General features: G+C 40.4%; 1 protein-coding gene across 9 annotated transcripts in view; it reads right to left on the reverse strand.

Moving 5' to 3' along the window:
* The window catches only part of LOC111587668 (ryanodine receptor 3-like), a 122,043-nt gene that overhangs the window by 50,345 nt on the left and 51,518 nt on the right, over positions 1–20,180 (reverse strand). For 7 of the 9 annotated variants that reach the window (XM_055005905.1, XM_055005900.1, XM_055005904.1 and 4 more), the window contains 18 exons: positions 17,963–18,096; positions 16,884–17,125; positions 16,412–16,604; positions 13,669–13,885; positions 13,483–13,587; positions 10,356–10,459; positions 9,568–9,651; positions 9,086–9,245; positions 7,580–7,727; positions 6,253–6,458; positions 5,992–6,166; positions 5,395–5,603; positions 5,105–5,304; positions 4,794–4,860; positions 4,549–4,709; positions 3,427–3,592; positions 2,424–2,510; positions 1,595–1,821 (listed from right to left, as the gene is read on the reverse strand). In XM_055005905.1, coding sequence (XP_054861880.1) covers positions 1,595–1,821; positions 2,424–2,510; positions 3,427–3,592; positions 4,549–4,709; positions 4,794–4,860; positions 5,105–5,304; positions 5,395–5,603; positions 5,992–6,166; positions 6,253–6,458; positions 7,580–7,727; positions 9,086–9,245; positions 9,568–9,651; positions 10,356–10,459; positions 13,483–13,587; positions 13,669–13,885; positions 16,412–16,604; positions 16,884–17,125; positions 17,963–18,096 — 2,885 coding nt within the window. The remainder of the gene's footprint in view (positions 1–1,594; positions 1,822–2,423; positions 2,511–3,426; positions 3,593–4,548; positions 4,710–4,793; positions 4,861–5,104; positions 5,305–5,394; positions 5,604–5,991; positions 6,167–6,252; positions 6,459–7,579; positions 7,728–9,085; positions 9,246–9,567; positions 9,652–10,355; positions 10,460–13,482; positions 13,588–13,668; positions 13,886–16,411; positions 16,605–16,883; positions 17,126–17,962; positions 18,097–20,180) is intronic. The other 2 variants (XM_055005902.1, XM_055005897.1) reach the window with 1 other exon arrangement.

Genomic DNA, 20,180 nt, shown 5'->3' on the forward strand with positions numbered 1-20,180 from the left:
TGTAATGGAACATCAAATTTTTAGGTGAGCAAAAGTATTGGAACAGATAGATTTTAAAGTGAATAAGACTTAATATTTAGTTGTAATTCCTTTGCTTGAAATAACTGCATCTGACCCACTGACATCACCACACTTTTGCATTCTTCTTTTGTGATGCTTTCCAGCCTTTCACTGCAGCTTCTTTCAGTTGTGGATTGTTTTGAGTGGTTACTCCCCTCAGTCTTCTCATTAGCAGGTAAAATGCAGCTCTGTAGGGTTGAAGTCTGGAGATTGACTTGGCCAGTCTAAAACCTTCCACTTCTTGTCCCTGATGAACTCTTTTTTTATTTGGCAGTGTGTTTGGGTCATTATCTTGCTGCACAATGAAGGATCCCCCAATCAGTTTGTTTGCATCTTTCTTTAAATTGACAGACAAAATGTCTCAGTAGACTTCACTGTAGAGTTCATTTTGCTGCGGCCATCATGTGTTCCATTCTCAATGAAGATTAATGAGTCCGTCTCAGAAGAAGCCATGCAAGCCCAAGCCATGATATTACTTCCACTGTGTTTCACAAATGAGCTTGTATGTTTGGGATCATGAGCAGATCCTTTAGCCTTTCCATTACTTTGGTAAAGGTTCATCTTTGTTCTTAGACATTGAAGGCTATTTATTGTTTGAATAATCTATGTAATAGGACACACCAGGGCAACAAAACATGTCTGTCAGTCACATGTTACAATAATGTTAATGGGTGAGTTCAAACAAAACGTGCCATCTTCAAAGTTGTCAGTGTCAGATCCAGATGTAAATACCTGGAAATAAAAGCTGAAATGATCATCTCTTGTCTCATATTAATTGATGTCAAACCCAGATGTTTTCAGTCTGCAGCAAAAATAAAGGAATTGGCCTCATTGTTCCAATACTTTTGGAGGGGTTTGCGTTTAGGGCTGCAATGGATAAAAAAAAATGAAAACAGGAGCACTGTTGGACAAAACAAGCAGTTTGTTGTGCCTGATCAGAGCTCCTCCAGAACCAGCAATAATTTGAATCTGTGATGGTATTTTCAGTCCAAAATCCGCCTACAACTTACTATGCTTGTCAGTAAAATGTCACAACACAGTGAAAAATGGCCATGAAAACATTGAACACCACATGACAACAACGTCAGACTAATTTTGCCTGTCGAGCAGTCCAAAACCTACATTTTGAGAAGCTTTAACAAATGAGTGAGGATGAAAATATCCCATAGATCACCTAACCAATGAATCATTTTAGTGCAATATGTGCTGATGTTTAAAAGAAGATCATCATTACCGAGAAAATCACGACCACGCTCTTGTCTGTATGCTAATATTAAGCTAATGCGAGCAGCAAATTAACTTAGATCGGCATAAAAAAAATCAAACGGGCGAAACAGTTAGCTTGGGGCTGATCACAGTTTATAAAACGGCTTTCACTAATTACCATAGTTGCTTGCTGTCACTGTGTGTAGCTGCTGGTCAACAATAAATGGTTACAGTTTAAAACTCCCTGGACAGATTAAACACTTAGGGTGCGATAAAATCCCTTTACAATCAGCTCTAATACACAAAATAAATCCAGCATGTACAATACCTGTTCTCTTCAGGTATGTGCACTGCCAACATCTGCAGAGGCTCCACACACTGAACCACCCAGCCGTGCCTCTCATTCACTCTGGCTGTTTCCACTTTGAGGAAGGTGTTGGGCATCCGGCTCCACAGCACCGCATTAATGGTCTGGATATCCAGCCGAGGTGGACACTGGGGCACTGGGTTCTTATGTTCACTCTTGAAGATGGCTGATGACAGGGGCATGGCATTCTGGAGAGGACAAACAAACACGGGTAAATGGAGGGATTGAAGGAATATTACTATTTCTCAATGCCAAACAAGCTCTTAAAAGGCTTTGTGAGCCCATTTTCCAGTCTGACCTCTCTGACCACATTCTTTCTTTTTGCCGTTGTGTAAAAAAAAAAAAAAAAAAAAAAAAGACGCTTCTCTGGAACAGAAAGCCAGGAAAAAAATGATGCTGTCATTTTCCTGCAGTAGACAGTCACAATCTGTCTGTGAATTATTTGCCATGTTTTTTTTGTCTCAGTGTCACCTTTCCTGCTCAGTCACATTTTTTTTCTCCTTCAAACAAATGACACAAGTACCCATCTTTTCAGTTAAGCCCTCAGTATCTTTGGTGCAGACATAACCATGATAAAATATTATCCTGCTAGACCCAGCTGGAGGGTGTATAGTTGTGCATCCTCCTGTGTGGAGATGGTATTTTCAAACATACTGTAGGGGAGAATAAATGTGCTGCAGGAGTGGTTACAATGTCAAGGAGAATATTGTGTTCTGATTTTCCAGTTTCTTGCAGATATCATACTGTGAAATAATGAGGTTGTTGTGATGGCAAAATGAGAGAACTATACCTTTATTTTTGCGAGTTCAAACTGGAAGAGGTTAGGGCTGGTGGGACGCACAAACACGGCAGGGAAGAGCTTCGTGTTTGGTTCCACCTGAAGCAGAGAAAGGAGCAGAAAGTTGTTAAAAGGTCCAATCAGGAAGTGCACATCAAAAACTTGAGCAGGAGCAGGAGAGCATGACTTGAGGAAAGCGGCTTAATGATGCATCATGAAAACTTCACTACTTAGTGTGTGTGTGTGTGTGTGTGTGTGTGTGTGTGTGTGTGTGTGTGTGTGTGTGTGTGTGTGTGTGTGTGTGTGTGTGTGTGTGTGTGTGTGTGTGTGTGTGCGTGTGTGTGTGTGCGTGCGTGCGTGCGTGTGTGTGTGTGACTACGTATGATCATTCGAGAGCGTCGGCTGGCAGGATGAGTCAGCGCCGGGTGAAGCTTCACAGAATTTCAGTGAGGGAGAACATAAGAAGATTATACCCTTCGAAAGGTTCTTTAAGATTTAGTTCTCAAAGTACATCTGAACAAGCAAATTCTAAGTCCAAAATTCCACAATGCAGACGTCACTGGTTTGTTAGCAAAATATGCAAAGGCATAAAATGTGCAACTGTCAAGGTCAGCACACTAAACTGCAGACAGATGGAGCAGAGTGAATAGACAGTTAGACAGGTAGTGACTGTGAAATTATAGATACGGATAAGTAAATGAGTAGATAGTGAGTTAGCAGAATTTCTAATACACTCTGAAATTAATTCAAGATGTTAAAAAGCATCCATATTTACAGTTGTGTGCCTGTCCAACATCCCACTAGTGAAGAACAAGGATAGCCACAACGTTACACATTGCATCTGCTTTTCTAAACACAATTAGACTTGACATCCCTTACAAATCACTGCAATTTCCTCTAGTGTTCCTATAATTGAGAACTTCCATTTGCCAGCAACAGCATATTCAACTATAGAGAAACATTGTATGGATTCTGCCCAGTTTATTCCTGTTTGAACAGTGTGTTTATTCAGTACCTGGTAGGACGTGGATATATCCTTGCCGTTGACACTGAATGTCACCAGGCCGGTGGCCAGGTCTATCAGACAGCCTATCTCCAGGTCCACGTTGCTGCGGCTGGAGGTGTGAGCAGCACTGGTCACATCACCACCCCACACCATGTAGCAGTTACTCCTCTTCACGCTGTCAGTTAGAAGCAGATGTAAACATTTTTAAGGGACTGGCAACACTCAGTCTTTGTAACAGCTATGATGTCTTACAGTTATAATGCATACAATGAGCCACAACATTAAAACCACCTTTCGAACCCACTGAGGCAAGGACTCCACAAAGCTTCTAAGAGTGTCCTGTCAAATCAGACACTAAGATGTCAGCAGCAGAACCTTTAAGTCCTGTAACTTGCAAGGTGGGGCTTTAATGGATTGTACTTGTTTTTCCAGCCCACAGATGCTCTGTTGGATTAAGAACCGGTAAATTTGGAGGACAACGCCTTGAACTCTTTGTCACGTTCTTCAAAACATTTCTGAATCATTTTAAAGTGAAGCAGTAAGCATTGTCCAGCTGAGAGAGGCCACTGCCATCAATAACATCTGCAGCAATGTTTAGGTAGGTGGTGTCAAAGTAGCACTGACATTAATGCTAGGACTGGAGATTTCCCAGAAAAACATTGCCCAGAACATTACATTAGCCTACTTGAAAATATGAATCATCATACCAGACCACCTTTTCCCATTGCTCCATGGTCTAGTTCCGGCCCCCGTCAAGCCCATCTATCCATCCATAAATTTTGAGGGATGCTTCTCTCTTCAGCAAAGGTTTCCAGTTCCTCCTGGGAGATTCCAAGACATTCCCAGACTAGATAAGATATATAATCTCTCTACGAAGGTCTATCCCAGTGTCTGTTCCCAGTTGGACATGCCCAGAAAACCACCACAAAAAGGTGCCCAAGAGGCATTCCTTCCCTTTTTTCAGTGTCTTCAAAGTCAAAGTCTTACCTTTGCTCCACTTTTGTGATTCCAACACATCTAGTACAAGAACTGACTGACAGGTGCTACAAGATAATCACTGTTACTCACTTCACCTGTCAGTGGTTTTAATGTTGTGGCTAATCGGCGTAAAGGATAAACAGGAGGTCTCACCTCTCATGAACTCGTCCACGTTCATCACCCAGGGTTACAGTCACTGTTCGGTTCTTGCTGAGGTTGAAGTTGTTGCTATAGTAATGGTAGTCTGGGGTAACCCATCCGACCCACACACAGGCAGGGTCCTGGCCTGCGAAGACCCTCACTGAGTGGTAGTACTGCAACAAAATAATAAAGAATCACCCAACAATGTAGGTGTTTTATAACTAAGAAGAAACATCAAAGAAAAGATTACTCAATACCATAGTGATGCTGCTGTAGTCCACTCGTCTGCTTTCATCATTGTGCCTCACAGATCTCAATGGATATCTATGAGAAATCATATTTAACAGGTGATTATGAAGTGCAATGCATGTGAAGGAAACTAATACAATAGTTCTCAGTTTTATTTGGCCTTGTAATGGTAGAAGTTATGATAACGTCTGATAAAGCCTACATCTTCTACTGTCACCATTTAAATGTTCAAATACTAACTAAAACTGATTTAATGTAAAGAGCCACTTGATGTCATGACAATCAGATTACTGTATCATGATTTTGGGACAGTAATTACCTGTGTTTAACTTTTAGGATATCTTCCTCATGCACTCCATTCATGTCTACAACAGGACTGGACTTGAAGAAGGAGTGGAACTCTACAGGCATGCTGAGGCGACAAAACACCATGTCAGCGTTACTGTTCTGGGTGCCAAACGTCTTGTGTGTGACTTTAAGACATGGGGGGCTGTCGACAGTGCCGTCAATCCTGGTAACCTGCAAATTGGAAGAAAATCTTTGCATCTATCACCTGACCAATTCTGCCTATTTTTTCCCCAGCAATTGTGTCAACTCTTTTTCTCTTACTGCGATGTGGTTGTGGTCCTTTGGCACATTTACAAAAGTAGGCAGACGCTTGCTGAACCACATCGTGACCTCTCGGTTCATGTTGACGGCGAAGGGTTCAAATCCTTCCTGCAGGCCACACATGGTGTAGTACTTGAAGGTGCTGGCGTCCTTCCCCAAATTCATTCGACCCACCTGAGACAGACCAAGACTACACACGGGAATAAACCCTGAAGGACAGCCGCAGGAAGTAAAGGAGGAAGAGGGAAGAGGAAAGAAGCAGAGGGAGGAGGGAATAAAGGCTATTAGAACACACACAGCAGGAGTGGTGGGAAACTCTACCCAGCTTCTGCAAAAAGGCAATTTACAAGTGTCACATTAAATAAGGGTGATTTCGTCACAGGGAGCCACTTATTTTTAACTTATATACCCCAGCATGGTTATTCTAGGTTAAAGCCTCTGCTGTGCGTGTGAAAGCTTTATTAAAAGATGAGTGGAGCGTAGCAAGGACATGTGTGTGGAAACTCTTTCTACAACCACCTTATCACTTTGACAGTTCCTGACCTTAAGCTGGCACTTGCTCAGATCAGATTCACAGTTACACATGTTCTTTCTCACCGTCTTCAGTTTCAAAGTCCGTGAAGCAGAGTTCCGAGCCCTTGGTGGTGATCAGGATCTCTCCGTTAAGCGTGAAGATCATGGACTTGTCCTCCATGTTGATCATACAGCCCACCACGTCCCCAGCATGCCAGCAGCGCCCGAACAACCGGCTGCCCATGTTCAGACAGTGGCCCTGTGCACAGTACAGGCATATAGAAGCAGAGTGCAGCATTTGGACTACAATGAATGAGCATGATTTATGCTTGATTTACAGCTTACCCTGTATCCATCAAAGACAAAAGCAAGATCATCTGTGCCAAGCTCCATATCTGGTTTACATCCAGGTCTGGCCCAGCCCACTCTCATGTCTCCTCCAGTAACGGCTTCAAATTCAAAGTACCACTTTCCCATCTTCACTGCGTACGTCCTCTCCACTCTGAAGAAGCGGATCTTATCAATGCTGAGTCGCTCAACCACTTGTCCTACTGGGTGAAAGGGACAGTGACAGTGTCAGAGTGGAGATTGCTGCTTCAAATACATCAGAATCCCATCCAACAAATAAAGAAACCAATAAGGGAGATACTTGATTTTAAAGAACTACTTTACAGATGGTTGGAGGCAGAATCCCATATCTGGATTAGAAAATTAAGCCAGGACATAATGCTTCATCCTCATTCTTTGTAAGTGCATAATTTGAATTTCTGTGTACTTTGACAGGCATACAGTCAAAATACTGTCCCTCGCCATATTGTGGTTCACTTTTCATAGTCTCACTGTATACCGCAGATTTTTCATCATATTGCGGGATTTTGCGGTATATAGGTACTTTAATATAGTTATTACTGTGGCGAGGTACATTGAAGAACAATGCTGGAGACCAGATATCCGCCTTTTATGCACTGTGTAGCTAGCAGATGCTTTTATAGTGACACACAGAGATCAGGACTATAGAAAATGTGGCAGGAAGTCATCAAACGCACTACACTTCACACTCACGGTCCTGACAACATAACGCTTAACCAAACTAACTAGGCTGACTAAACCACAAAAACACAATAAAACACAAACAGTAATAACACTCTAACACTGACATAAACCACAATAATGACATTTAAACCCCCAACACCCTGAACTCCCATGGTGCATTGCAGCACAACAGTTCAGTCATAGCTACCGGCTCTGCGATCGCTATATTATTTTAATTATTTCTGCAGTAAAATAAGCATTTTCTAGCCTAAAAAAATGAAAGCAATATAAAAAAATATATTATAAATAATAAATAAAGCATATTAAAGGAATATTTAATAGAAACAAAATGCATAGTGTACAGCGCTGGGCACTGATTGGCTCAGCCACCATGGCATCAGTCTCCTCTTTCTTCTGTGTATAGTGGCATTCAGCATCTTGCCTTGTCCATTTCACATAGACGTCTGATTGTTGCACATAGTGTTGCTCTGCGGTGTGTGGGGAGGATTTATAAAACCTTAAAATATATATAAATAATACAATAAATATGGTCGCTACTTCGCTGATTTTCGTGTAGCGCGGGGGGGTCTGGAACGTTACCCTTGCGATAGACAAGGGACCATCCATGTGTAGAACTCACCGCCTTCCTGGTCTGACGGCTCGATGTTGTATCCGTAGCCAATCAGGGTGCGGATCGCCTCCCGCAGGCTGTCCCTGTTCGACTTCTTGGTCCGTTCATCCAGCAGAGCATAAGGAACCAGGCGAGGGTTACGCTTGCTCTTCAGATCCTGCGAGGAGAACAGCCAGTGAGAACTCCATCCCAACTATCCCTGTTTATGTAATCAGCTGTAGGCCGACTCATGGGAGCCGACTCATTCTGTGGTGTTTGTTATGACTGTGCTGTCAATCTGAGTAATTGAGGAGTTAATTGAGCATTTATTGCCATTGGGCTATTGTTACTCATCACTTCCTCTTTTTTCTATGACATCTCCCCTTGCATTACTCCCACTGGAGGCATAGGTCCAATCATGGCAGTATCATATTAGTACCACTTAAGCTCATTTGTGAAGCTTAATTTGAATTCTTGACTTGTTTGTGCAAGTTGCAGGTTGTTTGTTTAGTCTGTCTTGACTTTTCTCAGGTTACCACAAAAGGGAATAACTGAAAAATCGGCAGCATTCTGGTGTATTATCTGGTCACACATTATCAACTACACTACACAGAGCAGGGACAAATGAAAAAAAATTATTTTAAATCTGATGTATGTGAAACATTTGAATTTCAGTGCTTCATCTGTTACTTAGCGCTATCCAATGTCTTGCTTGCAGTCAGGAAACAGCATTTTTCCACATTATTTATAAAATAAGGCAAAAAGGATTAACCTTTACTCAGCTAATGTTTATAGAATGAGTGCACCGAGTAATGAAAGATGCATGAAATTATTTCTTAATATGTGATGTAGGTAAAAAGAAAACAGACTAAATAAAGAAGAAGAATTTAAAATTGCAATAAAACAGTATATATAGGAAAATCAGTGCACATGACATATTCCATATTCCACTGGGTTATAGAAGAAGAAAAATATGGAAAAATGTATGATTTCAGAAGTTTGTCATATTCAAATTCATGACAACAGGACCAGAACACACCAAAATCTTTTTCTTTTTTTGTGGCTGTTCTGTGGCATGTTGCCTTTAAAAGAAATAAGTAAAGACAGGAAGAAAATCAGCCAGGGATTGAACCGAGGACCAATGCTTTGAGCTGCCACAAAATCTTGCTTACAAAAGTTAACTCTGCAGTTGTCTGTGTGTGCAGTTTAAGTACTTTTTCAGTCTCCAGATGAGGGACATGCTACATGCACTGTGTTCTATACAGTGTGTTCTTTGGTTTGCTGCCCTTTTCTGCAGATTCTCTTGCTGTGTACTGAATAATGATTTGTAGCTGTGAAATGTCAAACTAAACTAACTTTATGACAAGTGAACTGGAAGATATAGACTGTGTAAACTGAACACAGAAACTAAGAAGATAAAAAAGACAAAGCTGGAAGCAGAAAATAATGACTTTATATATAGAAAGATTATTTCTTCACAGTATTTGCACTTAAATTCTTTGTCTATTTTGGTCCCATGAATACATCTGAACATACCTGCTGAATGCCGTAGGTCCACCCCTGTTTGATGCGGTCTTTGGCCCACACATTGTGTGCATTCTCTGCCAGTTTGTCCACCAGCAATTCCTGACCTGGAGTCAGTTTAATGTCAGATAGGTCCAGAGGGGATGGCTTATAACCATTGGACATCATGTAGCTACAGGAAAAAAGATAATGAAAAGAAGTAATTTTCCCTCAGTTATGGATGTACAGTAATAGACTGAAAATCCTCCAGGACTGGTTCACACACATTTATAGCCTGACAGAAATCTTTATGGCAGGACAGACAGTATATTCACAGTAAATAGTCTCTTTCTATATTTCCTGACATTTCCTGATGATCTCTCACTGGGTTTAGGCACATTTTGATTTACCATTTCATTGTTAGTGTTAGAGATGTTTCAATCAGCAGTTGTTATTGTACAGTTATAGTATCTAACAGACAGATTTACAACAGACAATCTGAGCTGCTCACTTACTTCTTAGGGAGTTTTATCTTTTTGAGCGAGTCCTCAGCATTTGGGTTCACCTGAACTACACGACAGCCTAATGCCAGCAGGGTCCTGTGGGCGAGAAATAATAATAAGTGTGAGAAAATAGACAAAGCTTGTCTGCAGATTGTGTTTAATTCACACTGCAGTACTACTTCTGATTTAACAGCACATGTAGATCCACCAGGAGCAACAGAGGGGCTGGAAGTGTTCAGACGAAGCAGTGATGGGTTAAATTGTGCATGTCCTAATCTGTTAGGAGAGAAAGGCCAAACAATACCCAGAGGAATGAACTGGGTGTGAAGTGTATTTGACAAATTCTCTTCACACCTTGTGAGAGGACATTGTGGCAGTAAAAATGAGTTTGATGTCACTCGGAAACCCATCAGTGTCACCCAGATGTGTTTTCTACTGCAGCAGATCAAGATTGATCACAGCACAACTTCATGTTCTCCTCCATCACTTAAAGAGCATTTATGTAAACTACTTGTCACAGGCTTCACTTGGATGAAAACGGAAATTTCCTAAAGCTACCTGACCATAGTTGTGACAGCATTTATTGTTCAGTTACAGAGCATGCATTGCAACCCTTCCAAAGAACATGGATCAAGTGAATTCATGTCTACCTCCAATCATAGATGTAATGCTCCTGATTAAAATCAAGCAAAAACAATCTATTTTTTGTGTGTTTTTGTCAGTAATATGTCTAACAGTCTCGTTTTTTTCTTCATAAACAAAAAAGCATGGACAGTGGAGCGAATCAGTGCTCCACATACTTCAGAGTTTCTGTTGACATCTGCAGATTGTAGTTTTTTTCAGTTTCTGGCAGCTTGGAGAAATCCACCAGGCATGGATGCTGCCGCTTATTATCATCCCTTATCTGTTAGGAAAAAGAACAAAGAAAAACATATCAGCTTTCTTCTATTGTTTGCACTACTGCTCATCAGTAATTCTATATATATATGTTCATTATGTGGGAAAGTTTACTACATATATGCATATGAAATACACAGCCTTGTAAGTCAATGTCGTAGTGAACTAACAGAGGGGGCGGGCATGTGGTTTAAGTACAGGCTGCTACTGGTTGCAGTGATAAGACGGTCTACTCTAGTGAACATGTTATGAAAGTGGAACAAGAGAGCATGTTTTCTTGGGGGAGATAGAAAGGTGTACAGCTGGAATACTAAGTGAGAGGTGTAATGTGTCTCTCGAGGCTGCACTTTGTGCCAAATAATCCCTTTGGCAATGCTGCTCAGAGGAGGCGGCATGGCAATGGTGGATGTTTACCAAGAAAACATGCAGGGCTGTGTACAGATATGCAGCTGTGTGTGCAACTCCAATGAACACCAGCCAGCTCTTTTGTGAATAGTACAAGAACTATGGGAAATCTCTTCGCTGACAGCTCTTCCGCTTACAGAATTATAATCGTGGAACAAACAACAAATGAAGAAAGTATTTGTATGCATCCAGGGCTAAGTAACAGATAATACTTTTACTGCTTATTCCTTCTGCTGTAGGACTTCTACTGAGGATGCTGCTGTAATTAAAAACAATGTGAATGACAACTACAGATCACACAATAAGCTGCAGTGGAACCACATCTAATAATATGTGCACCTTAGCTTTCACACAGCAAACAATGACTTAAGTAAAAAAGTTCTTAAAGTTCAGATTTCAGCTTATTAAACCTGTCTCACACTTTACAGAATTTCTTCATTGTGAAATAAAGATTCTGTCGAGAAGCTAAAGGCGGCCTGTATAAAAGTTGGTGGTAATACAGGGAGGATTCTCATATTATGTATTATAGACATAAGAGCTGTGTTCCTTATTGTTGTTGGTTTTATTATTTGTTCCTTTAAGGGCAAAACAGGTCACTTTGGCATTATCTTAATGTAGTGTAGCATAAACCAGAAAGTCACCAATGAGTCTTTTGCAAACAAATAGGATGAATTATAAATATGTAGACTATATATATTACAGGTTAGCACGTGTTTTCAAATAATTGTATTGGGAGATACACTAATTTGTTGTTCTGCTGAGAGTTAGACGAGACAATTGATACTGTTGAAGCAACAGCTAAGAGACATTTAGCTTAACTTAGCATAAGCTGTCCAAAGATTTTCCCCTACAAACACCACTAAAGCTCTCTAATTAACACATCTTATTTCTTTAATCCTTACAAACTTCCAAGAGTTTTGGTCTCCAAGGGGCTAAACTGGTTGTGCTTTTGAACTTTGAACAAAAAGAGCAAGACTAACTGTTTCTCCTTGCTTCCGGTCTTTAAGCTAACCATCTTCTGGCTCTAATTCCATATTTAGCACACAGTATGGAGAAATATTGTGACTTATAAACCTCCACAACATTTAGTTTTACAAGATGATAGGTTGTTATACAGTGACTTTCAGAGGTGCAAGTGTGCTCATCTTATTACATTTGGATAGAGCCAGGCCAGCCATTTTCTTCAGTTTCCATGCTCTATGCTACGCTAACGGTCTTCTGACTCTAGCTTTAGTGTTAGACATGAGCGCTACATGGACCTAGATTCAATATGGTGGAAGTCAGCATTCTTCCCAAGGAAAGGGAGAAATTTTAAGCATCAACCATTGCATTTCCTGTTTTATGCTGGTGTTTTTATGCACAAATTACTTTTCCACATCATCTTATGGAGAAAATGTCTTTATCTAGGCCACAAAATTCAAAAACCAGGTGATAATTCAAAACATAATGGAATAAAGAAGCAACACTCTCAGGTATTCCATATTGTTTCCAATATTCCAATATTAAAAGCCTGCAAATCAACTTTTCAAATAATAATTACTATTAATCCTGCTAATTCAACACACATATAGTCATGATTTCCTCCTCTGTCCTCCTGTGTCTTTCATTTAAGAAAGAAACATCTTTAAACATACATGTGGCATATTTTCACGCAGATGATTATTCACTTATTTCAATTTAATTATAAGTCAATGACCTTTAATTGTTCATATTTTTTTAAGCAAGACTTCTTCGCATTTAGGACAAATTTATATCTGTGTTTGACATACTGAAAAAAAATTATGCATCTATGCATGAACAGTGCAAAAGTGTAGCAGCTTTTGCTTTTTGCCTGTTTTTTTATTAGGGGTTGTGCGATAGTGTAGTTCTATCAGTCTCCTCATCTAACCCTCAGATACAAGCATATTTCCAAAAATGTCAAACAATATCTTTAATAGCAACAGGATATGACCTCAGGTTGTATTTTTCTCTGCGTTGAATGTGTGACAAAGCCTGTCAATTGCTTTCATAGCAGCTTCTAATCTATTGTTTTGAATTTTGATGGTGGGGCGACCCTTGGGTTTATAAAATATATGACAACCGGTAAAGAATTAGACTCCCCAGTGGACTTTCTTTCAAAAGAGGAAAAAACTAAATGCATGAAATACAGAGGCTTTCCTCTTGGTTTATTGCGGTGGTGAAATTGCCAAAACATCCTGTTCTGCCCTTGGGTGAAACAACACTTTATAATTTATGACTTATACTAAAACACAGACACAATGACTCTGCTATCTACAAACAAACTGGAATGAAGCATCTAAATGAGTGACATGGAAAGCATTGAATGTGAAAAATGAGAGTGTTTTTTCCACTTACCCTCTTTTTGGTGTGAACCGCAAATTATAAAAGAGAAAGCAAGATGATGTACAGGCTTTTTGTGATGGTCAGTTCTAATACTACTAACGCTAAATGCAATTCAAGCTGGCTTTTAACTTAAATTTATTGAGAAAAACGTGTAATTGAGATGTTTATTTACTCCACAAACATGGCAAAATGTATGGATTATGCTTTTTATCTTTCAATCCGAGTGATGGTCTCGTTGTAAGAGAATTATATACGCAAAAAAACAATCTTCCTGTTTCTCACCTTGCCGTACGACCAGCCCAGCTCGATCTTATTCATGCCCCACAGTTCATGGATGTTCTCAGCCAGCTTGTCCCGAACCTTCTCCAAATGAGGTGGCATGACAATCTGAAGAAGCAGGCGAGCAAATAAGAAGATATAACAGTGAGGAGATTTTCTTTTGAATCGCCACCCGTCCTGCGAGCTTACCTGGCTGGTTTCCACAGGTGCAGGGATGAAGGAGGCCTGTGACATGAACTGGGTGGTGCCCAGCAGATCTCGGACTCCATCCGCATCTCTCTTGTACTCTTTCACCGGCTCTACCTTCATCTTCTCTTTGGGCAGCAGAGCCTCACAACATGGAGCGTAACTCGATGGAGGCAGGAACTTGAAGTCGCCATGGCGACCACCCAACAGGAATCGCACCCTTATGAGAAAAAACATTGACTTATTCTATTATTCTGCACATTTAAAACGCAGGATGCAAAAGTCAACTAATAGAGAAAAAGAGTTTTTAAATTTAAATCAGTGAATGATAATCAGACAGCTATTAATGGAAGAAGCAGGCGGTGAAAGGAAAAGCAGCCATGCAGATAAACACAACTACTTTTCCTCCCCTTAATCCACTTCAATCAGTTCTGCTCTAACAGGGACAAGTTTAGCTCAGCGAGGGGAAAAAAAAAAACGTCTCAGGCCATCACTGTGAAGAGGCTCTCCTGAGGCCGCCCAAAATAGCTACTCAAGTAGTAGTGGTGACGCAACCAAACCCATTCTCACTGCAGCCCTCAATTATTGAGCAGTGAAGATGTGTGGCTGTCATTTTCTGGCACGTTTGAATCCATGGAGACGTCAACCCTGTTCACTGGGTCAATCTCAAGTACAAGCTTAGGAAGTGTCTCAACCACTCAACGGTGTTCAGAAGGGGGCACTTTGCATATGAAATACTAAAAATCCTAACCAGTAAACTGAAGTGGGCAAGCTTGTAAGTCAGGTATTGGTCCATTTTCAGATGACTTACAATTAGTTTTATGATAACATAAAATTGGTGGAATAGTTTCAGAGTTTAAAGAATTGAAAGTTTTGTTTACCTTGCTAAAAGACATATGAGAAAAGCCAGCAGTCAACACCATGTCTGAGCATTTCCACAGATTCAGACTTGCAGAGTTTCATGTATAACAAATGGAAGGAATCAATCCTGTCAACTGGCAGGGTGGAGCTTTCTGCATCATTATTCTTCTTCAGAATCAGTTTTGGCTCGAACATGGATGGCTACATTACTCCAGTATTACAGCTTGTCATTGTGTAGTGTAGAGTAGCTTCACAGTGTTTAAGCAGAGCCATAGGTTTGCTTGTGAAGTCAGGCTGCATCGAGAGTAGCTGGGACTATGTAGATCGCTTCTAGAGAGAGAAACTGTGTCGAGGTTAGAGCTTAGCCATTCTGAGGCAGGAAGGTTTTATTTTTATGGCAAACAAAGCCCTTCTAAATTTGTAATTTTGATACACAGAGATGAGTTTCTAAGGGTTAAATCAACAACATGAGAAGGACTTTAAATTCCTGACATGTGAAAAGAAACATATGGGACATTGCATGTACTATGAGTTTGGCGATATGACAGTATTGACAATAACTATGATATTTTTAAAAAAGAGATAATGACATCATGTTAATAATACACATATTATAATAAAATAAATAATCCAGCGGAATTAATTATCTGGTCGACACTCCAACACAAGAATAAAATGCAGTACAGTTGTGGTTACAGACTGTATGTTGAGAGTAATTCATTCAGCAAAACATACCATTTTTTTCAACATTTCCATAGCTACTGCCATAGAATCATTTTTGTGGATTCTTTTATCTAGTTGTGAAAATCTGGGAGTGTCCAGCCTTAGTGTGTATCACAGTGGAATCACATGGTTGTCTGGACACTCACAAAGTGATAACAGCATGAAGGACTGCATTACACAAAACAAAAATGGAAATTCTACATTGGGGAGAAATAAGAAGTAAGAAAAGCGGAGGAGACAAACGTCAAAATACAAACTGGCAAAATGCCATGATCACTGTTCCCTTAAAGGAATTATAATAATACAGACATGTGAGTGGTATTAACCTTCTCATTGAACCTTTTAAAAAAGTGTATTTTCTAAAACTACTCATTAAAAATTTTTGCTAAAATGATTAAAGTCTGTTCGAATAAAATCTGTTTGATAAGTAGGCCAACAATGTGAGAAAGTTGCAGAGCGGAAGACATGAAATTGACACCAAAGTCATGACAATCATGCAGAGCCTCTTTCTACCCTATTACTAATACAGATTAAACAAATGAAAGCAGATGAGTGAACTCCATTCTCCTGACTGTTAGGGAAAAAGTGTGCTCCTTGAATTCTAACTCTCTACATGAGGTAAGGTAACACTTTCAGAGAATTCGTTTTTTTGTCAGGCAGTAAGAAGGGAATTCACTCTTCGCTGGCTTACATGACCAAATAGCATCAGACTAGTCTTTTGGTGTCAAGTGTCTCCGAGTGAAAGGTGCAAACTGCTGCTGTACTCTTCAAAGTCAGAGTCAATCATGGAATCATGGAAAACCTGCTGGAGCTTGAAATTCCATTTTTAAGTCTTGCCAATCACACTATCTGTGGTTACCATGGCAACAGAGGGGGAAAATAAAGCTGGTCCTTTTCTTTTTTTTACCTGTGTCCAATCAAAAGGCCTTGAGGATTAATGCATTTGAACTAGACTGAGTAGGTGGATTAGATGGATTTCATGCATGCAGAGTGTGTGAGTGCAGGTGTGCTGTATAAACTGGATGTATACTTGTGTACTTTTTGGCATGAGTTTGTCTGTCTCATCTGTTTGGGCTTATGTGTGCAGCTCATTGATCATGGAGGAATTTCAGGGTCCCTGTTCATCGCAGAAAATGCACAGGAGAGACAAATAAACACTCACTTGACCCCTGCAGAGAAGCTGACGACAGGGAAGAAAAGGCCGTCTGTGTTGAAATTTTCGAACATGCCCTGGACCGGCTGTCCGTTGATCCTGAAAGAGATGCTGGGAGCTCCCAGGTCCAGACAGCAGCTCACCACATCCTCGGAGGTCAGGATGTGCTGGTTCATGGATGCAACCGCCCGTGGAATACGACCTGCTCGGGACACACACACATACACACTCGTATGTGAAATACGCCTCAGTGAGTGACGCTGGCACAGATCATATCTCTCAAACACACTCAGAATCGAACACACATTTGCGCACAGCTACACACTCTCTGGGCACAGAGATCATCCTTGCAGGGCAGCGATTCTGTCTAGACACAACCTGGCTGTAGCCCATGTTTACCACTCATCTTTAATGTGTAAGCTTATTATCAACTCCCCCACAGACACACACACAAATGCTGGATCTTCCTCCTCCCACCCACCTGACCACAGGTGGAGTCCATCAAAACCGTACGAGTAGAGGTCATCCCCGACTCCGTTGCCACCCCAGCCCTCTCCTCCTCCAGGGTAGGGTGCGTATCCTTTAGTGTTGGCCCAGCCCACTCTCAGGTGGGAGGGCTCGCTGGTCACAAAGTGGTCCACCTGGTCGATCATCAGCTCATAGTACCACTTCCTGTACTGAGCGGAGCCGTCGCTCACCCCCAGGAAGATGTTCGGTCGCATACTGGCAGTGAAGTGAAATGTGAATTCATTAAACATTCCCCAGAGCAAGCAAGATATTCTCAGATACCCACTCGTAACATCTTATTTTTCACTTAAAACAAACGAGAAGATACATCCTAAGGACAAGATCATTTAATTTGCTACCAATATATTTGGTTTGAGATTTTTCTATGACAGGATCACTTCACTAGTGACAATAAAAGAGAGATAGACCATATAAAATGATGTTGTCCTTGTTGAAATAATTTTGGCATTTTAAAACAACTAAGAGTTAAGGAAAAACAGTGGATTTAAAAGGCCAGTACAATCTGAACACATACAGCCATTATGTAATAGTTAAATGTATATTTCATGTATAGAGTCCACTCATTCACCCAATTACATGGTCCATAGATATGAATGCTCAATGTACAATCACATATAATAACATTACTTGGGCTCTGAAGCTGATTAAACCAGTAAATTTAAACTTAATGCTAAGTGTTTACATGTAAATGAGATTTAAACCATTTGCACCATCCAAACTAATTCAAACATAGAAATGAGTTGGTATTTATATTGAAACCCAGCATCTGCAAGAAATATGTTAAATGTTTCAGCTTGAGTATGTACTAAAGTACAAAGATATTCTTGATTTCAGTTGGCATCTTCACTGATTAAGATATTTACAAGTTTACTGGTACTTCAATGTATTGGTATTTACTGTGTATTATTCAACTGCTTCCTAACTTAATCATTGCTCAAGTCTAATGTTAGAATGTCAGTCAGTAACTTTGAACTGAAACATCAGAGGAGCATGATGTTTCAAGGGGACGCGGTACGTGGATGGTTTTCTAACCTCTGGACATCGTTCACCAGCTGCGTTTGCAGCAGCAGATCTCTCTTGGGAAGCAAGTGATCGCAGATGAGGTTCTGATTGGTTCGCACAGCCACGCCGTTACACACACACAGCGAGCAGAGCACATCCAGAATCTAAAGAAGAAGAAGAAGTGGCGGCACCAGGGAGGATAATAAGCAACAATATCCAGTGGAAGAACACAACAGCTCCCCTGCAAGTAATGACATGTTTTCTTTATTTTCCCTGATTACAGCCTGGATATGAATCCATACCTTTCCAGAAATTTGTGATTATGTTTGTCTCTAATCACTGTCCAGGTTGCTGCTCTACGGACAGCCTCTTTTTATGCGACTGTTGCATAATTACTCCGGGATGCTTATTGGGGGCACAAACATGTCCAATAATATCCCTTTGACGTTAACTTAACAAAGCCTTAGAATTAAATGGGCCGGCAAGCTCAGCCAAGGGTGACAGGCCGGAGCACCTATGCTTTATCATTGACCTTTTTCTCCTGCTTCCACAGCAGAATGATACATTTGGGCTGATTTATGACCCAGACCAGCTGACTGTTTGCTACTTATCTCATTTCACCGTAAACAGATTGATTCATGATGGGGACGTGCTGCAACCAAACCCCCAGGAACCAACTGTCACGGAGTGAAGTTGGTATGCTGGTAGAAGGTAAGCACAATCAATTAGTAGCTAAAGAGAAGAAGCGGTGACAGCGAAGCCCAGAGGGAACTGTTATGGAAATAAATGTGCATCCAGCAAACCCTTTTGGTGAGTCTAATGAGAAAAGAAGTGGAGATGACTGGGTGCAAGATAAACAGGCAGGAGGCCTTTTCAGGAGCTGTTGTGTGCCTTCATGCTTGACAAAAAATTCTAACAAAATCTAAGCCATTGGTGATATTTCAGAATACAGCCGGGAGAGATGAGAGAGGATCAATAGGACTCTGGTGTCTGCACAGTAACTGTATAACCATAACCAGCAGCTATTCAGCTCAGCTTAGCATAAAGACTATAAACAGGGGGAGCAGTTAAGCCTGGCTCTGCCCAAATGAGGCAAATAAATCCACCTACCAGGTCCTCTAAAGATCACAAGTAGCTATAAAGTTCACAAATTCACATGTGACGTCTCATTTGCTTAATCTGATTTAAAAAACCATAGCGAATAAATTACAATTTGTCATTTAACAGGGGGTTATGTGACAGAGGGCTTTTTGCTATGCAGCCCAGAGACTCAAGGAAGTTAATGGTCCTGACCAAGAAACAAGTGCCCTTTATTTTCAACCTTTATACTCAGCTAAGCTACACGTGCATACATGGTGTAGGACTAACTTTCAACAGAACAAGGAATAAACATACTTTCTAAAATGTCAAATTATTCCTTTCAAAAATAGATTTTATTGTTTCTCTATTAAGCACCTTTCAGATGTGCACTCCTTTCTGCTAATCTGACAGCATGTAAACATGTCAGTTTCACGTCCAAATAATCCCCCTGGTGATTTGTTGGTAGAAGTTGACAGTATACAGAGTGGTGTGAGGTCATTTAGCGAAGACTTTTTTCACATTTCAGCACCACTATTAGACCAAAAACATCCCAATTTGCACGACACATTTTTAATTCACTTTGCTTTACAATTTTCTACAAATTACAAACTGAAATGCTTATACAAATAAAACTTTCCTGGGATGAAGACCGACTTCTTAATGAGTCAGATTAGTGAGCCTCACCAATAATGAATGCATTACAATACATCAGGCTGTGGCAAAATATTAAGAGGAGTTGTGGTTGTTCTTGTGATTTTAAGCTGTTTGTAGGACTTTTCTTCTGAGTTCATTAAATATCTGTAGCATCAAACAGCAGCAAGATCCATATGAATCTCTCCCAAGGGGGAGAGCTGTGCACATTTACACACGGCAAACAGCAGTAACTTTACTAATTACCTAGAAATAATCCCCAATATGGAGACAGGATCGATCAGAATCTAACTTCAAGTCACACTGTGTACTTATCTCCATATCAGACAGATGAGTTGTCACATACAGAGTGACAGTTTATAAGTTACAGTCAAATAATTTGTTACAAAGTGAATTTTGATTGTTTTGTGTAGCACTATTATGCCACAATGTCATCGGATGTACTGTCATTTCTCTGTCTCTGACTTTTATTTTTATGCCTGGATGAAGCTGTGAGGAACATTAATGTATTGATGAT

This window comes from Amphiprion ocellaris, chromosome 20, assembly GCF_022539595.1.
Source record: "Amphiprion ocellaris isolate individual 3 ecotype Okinawa chromosome 20, ASM2253959v1, whole genome shotgun sequence".
Taxonomy (NCBI): Eukaryota; Metazoa; Chordata; class Actinopteri; family Pomacentridae; genus Amphiprion; species Amphiprion ocellaris.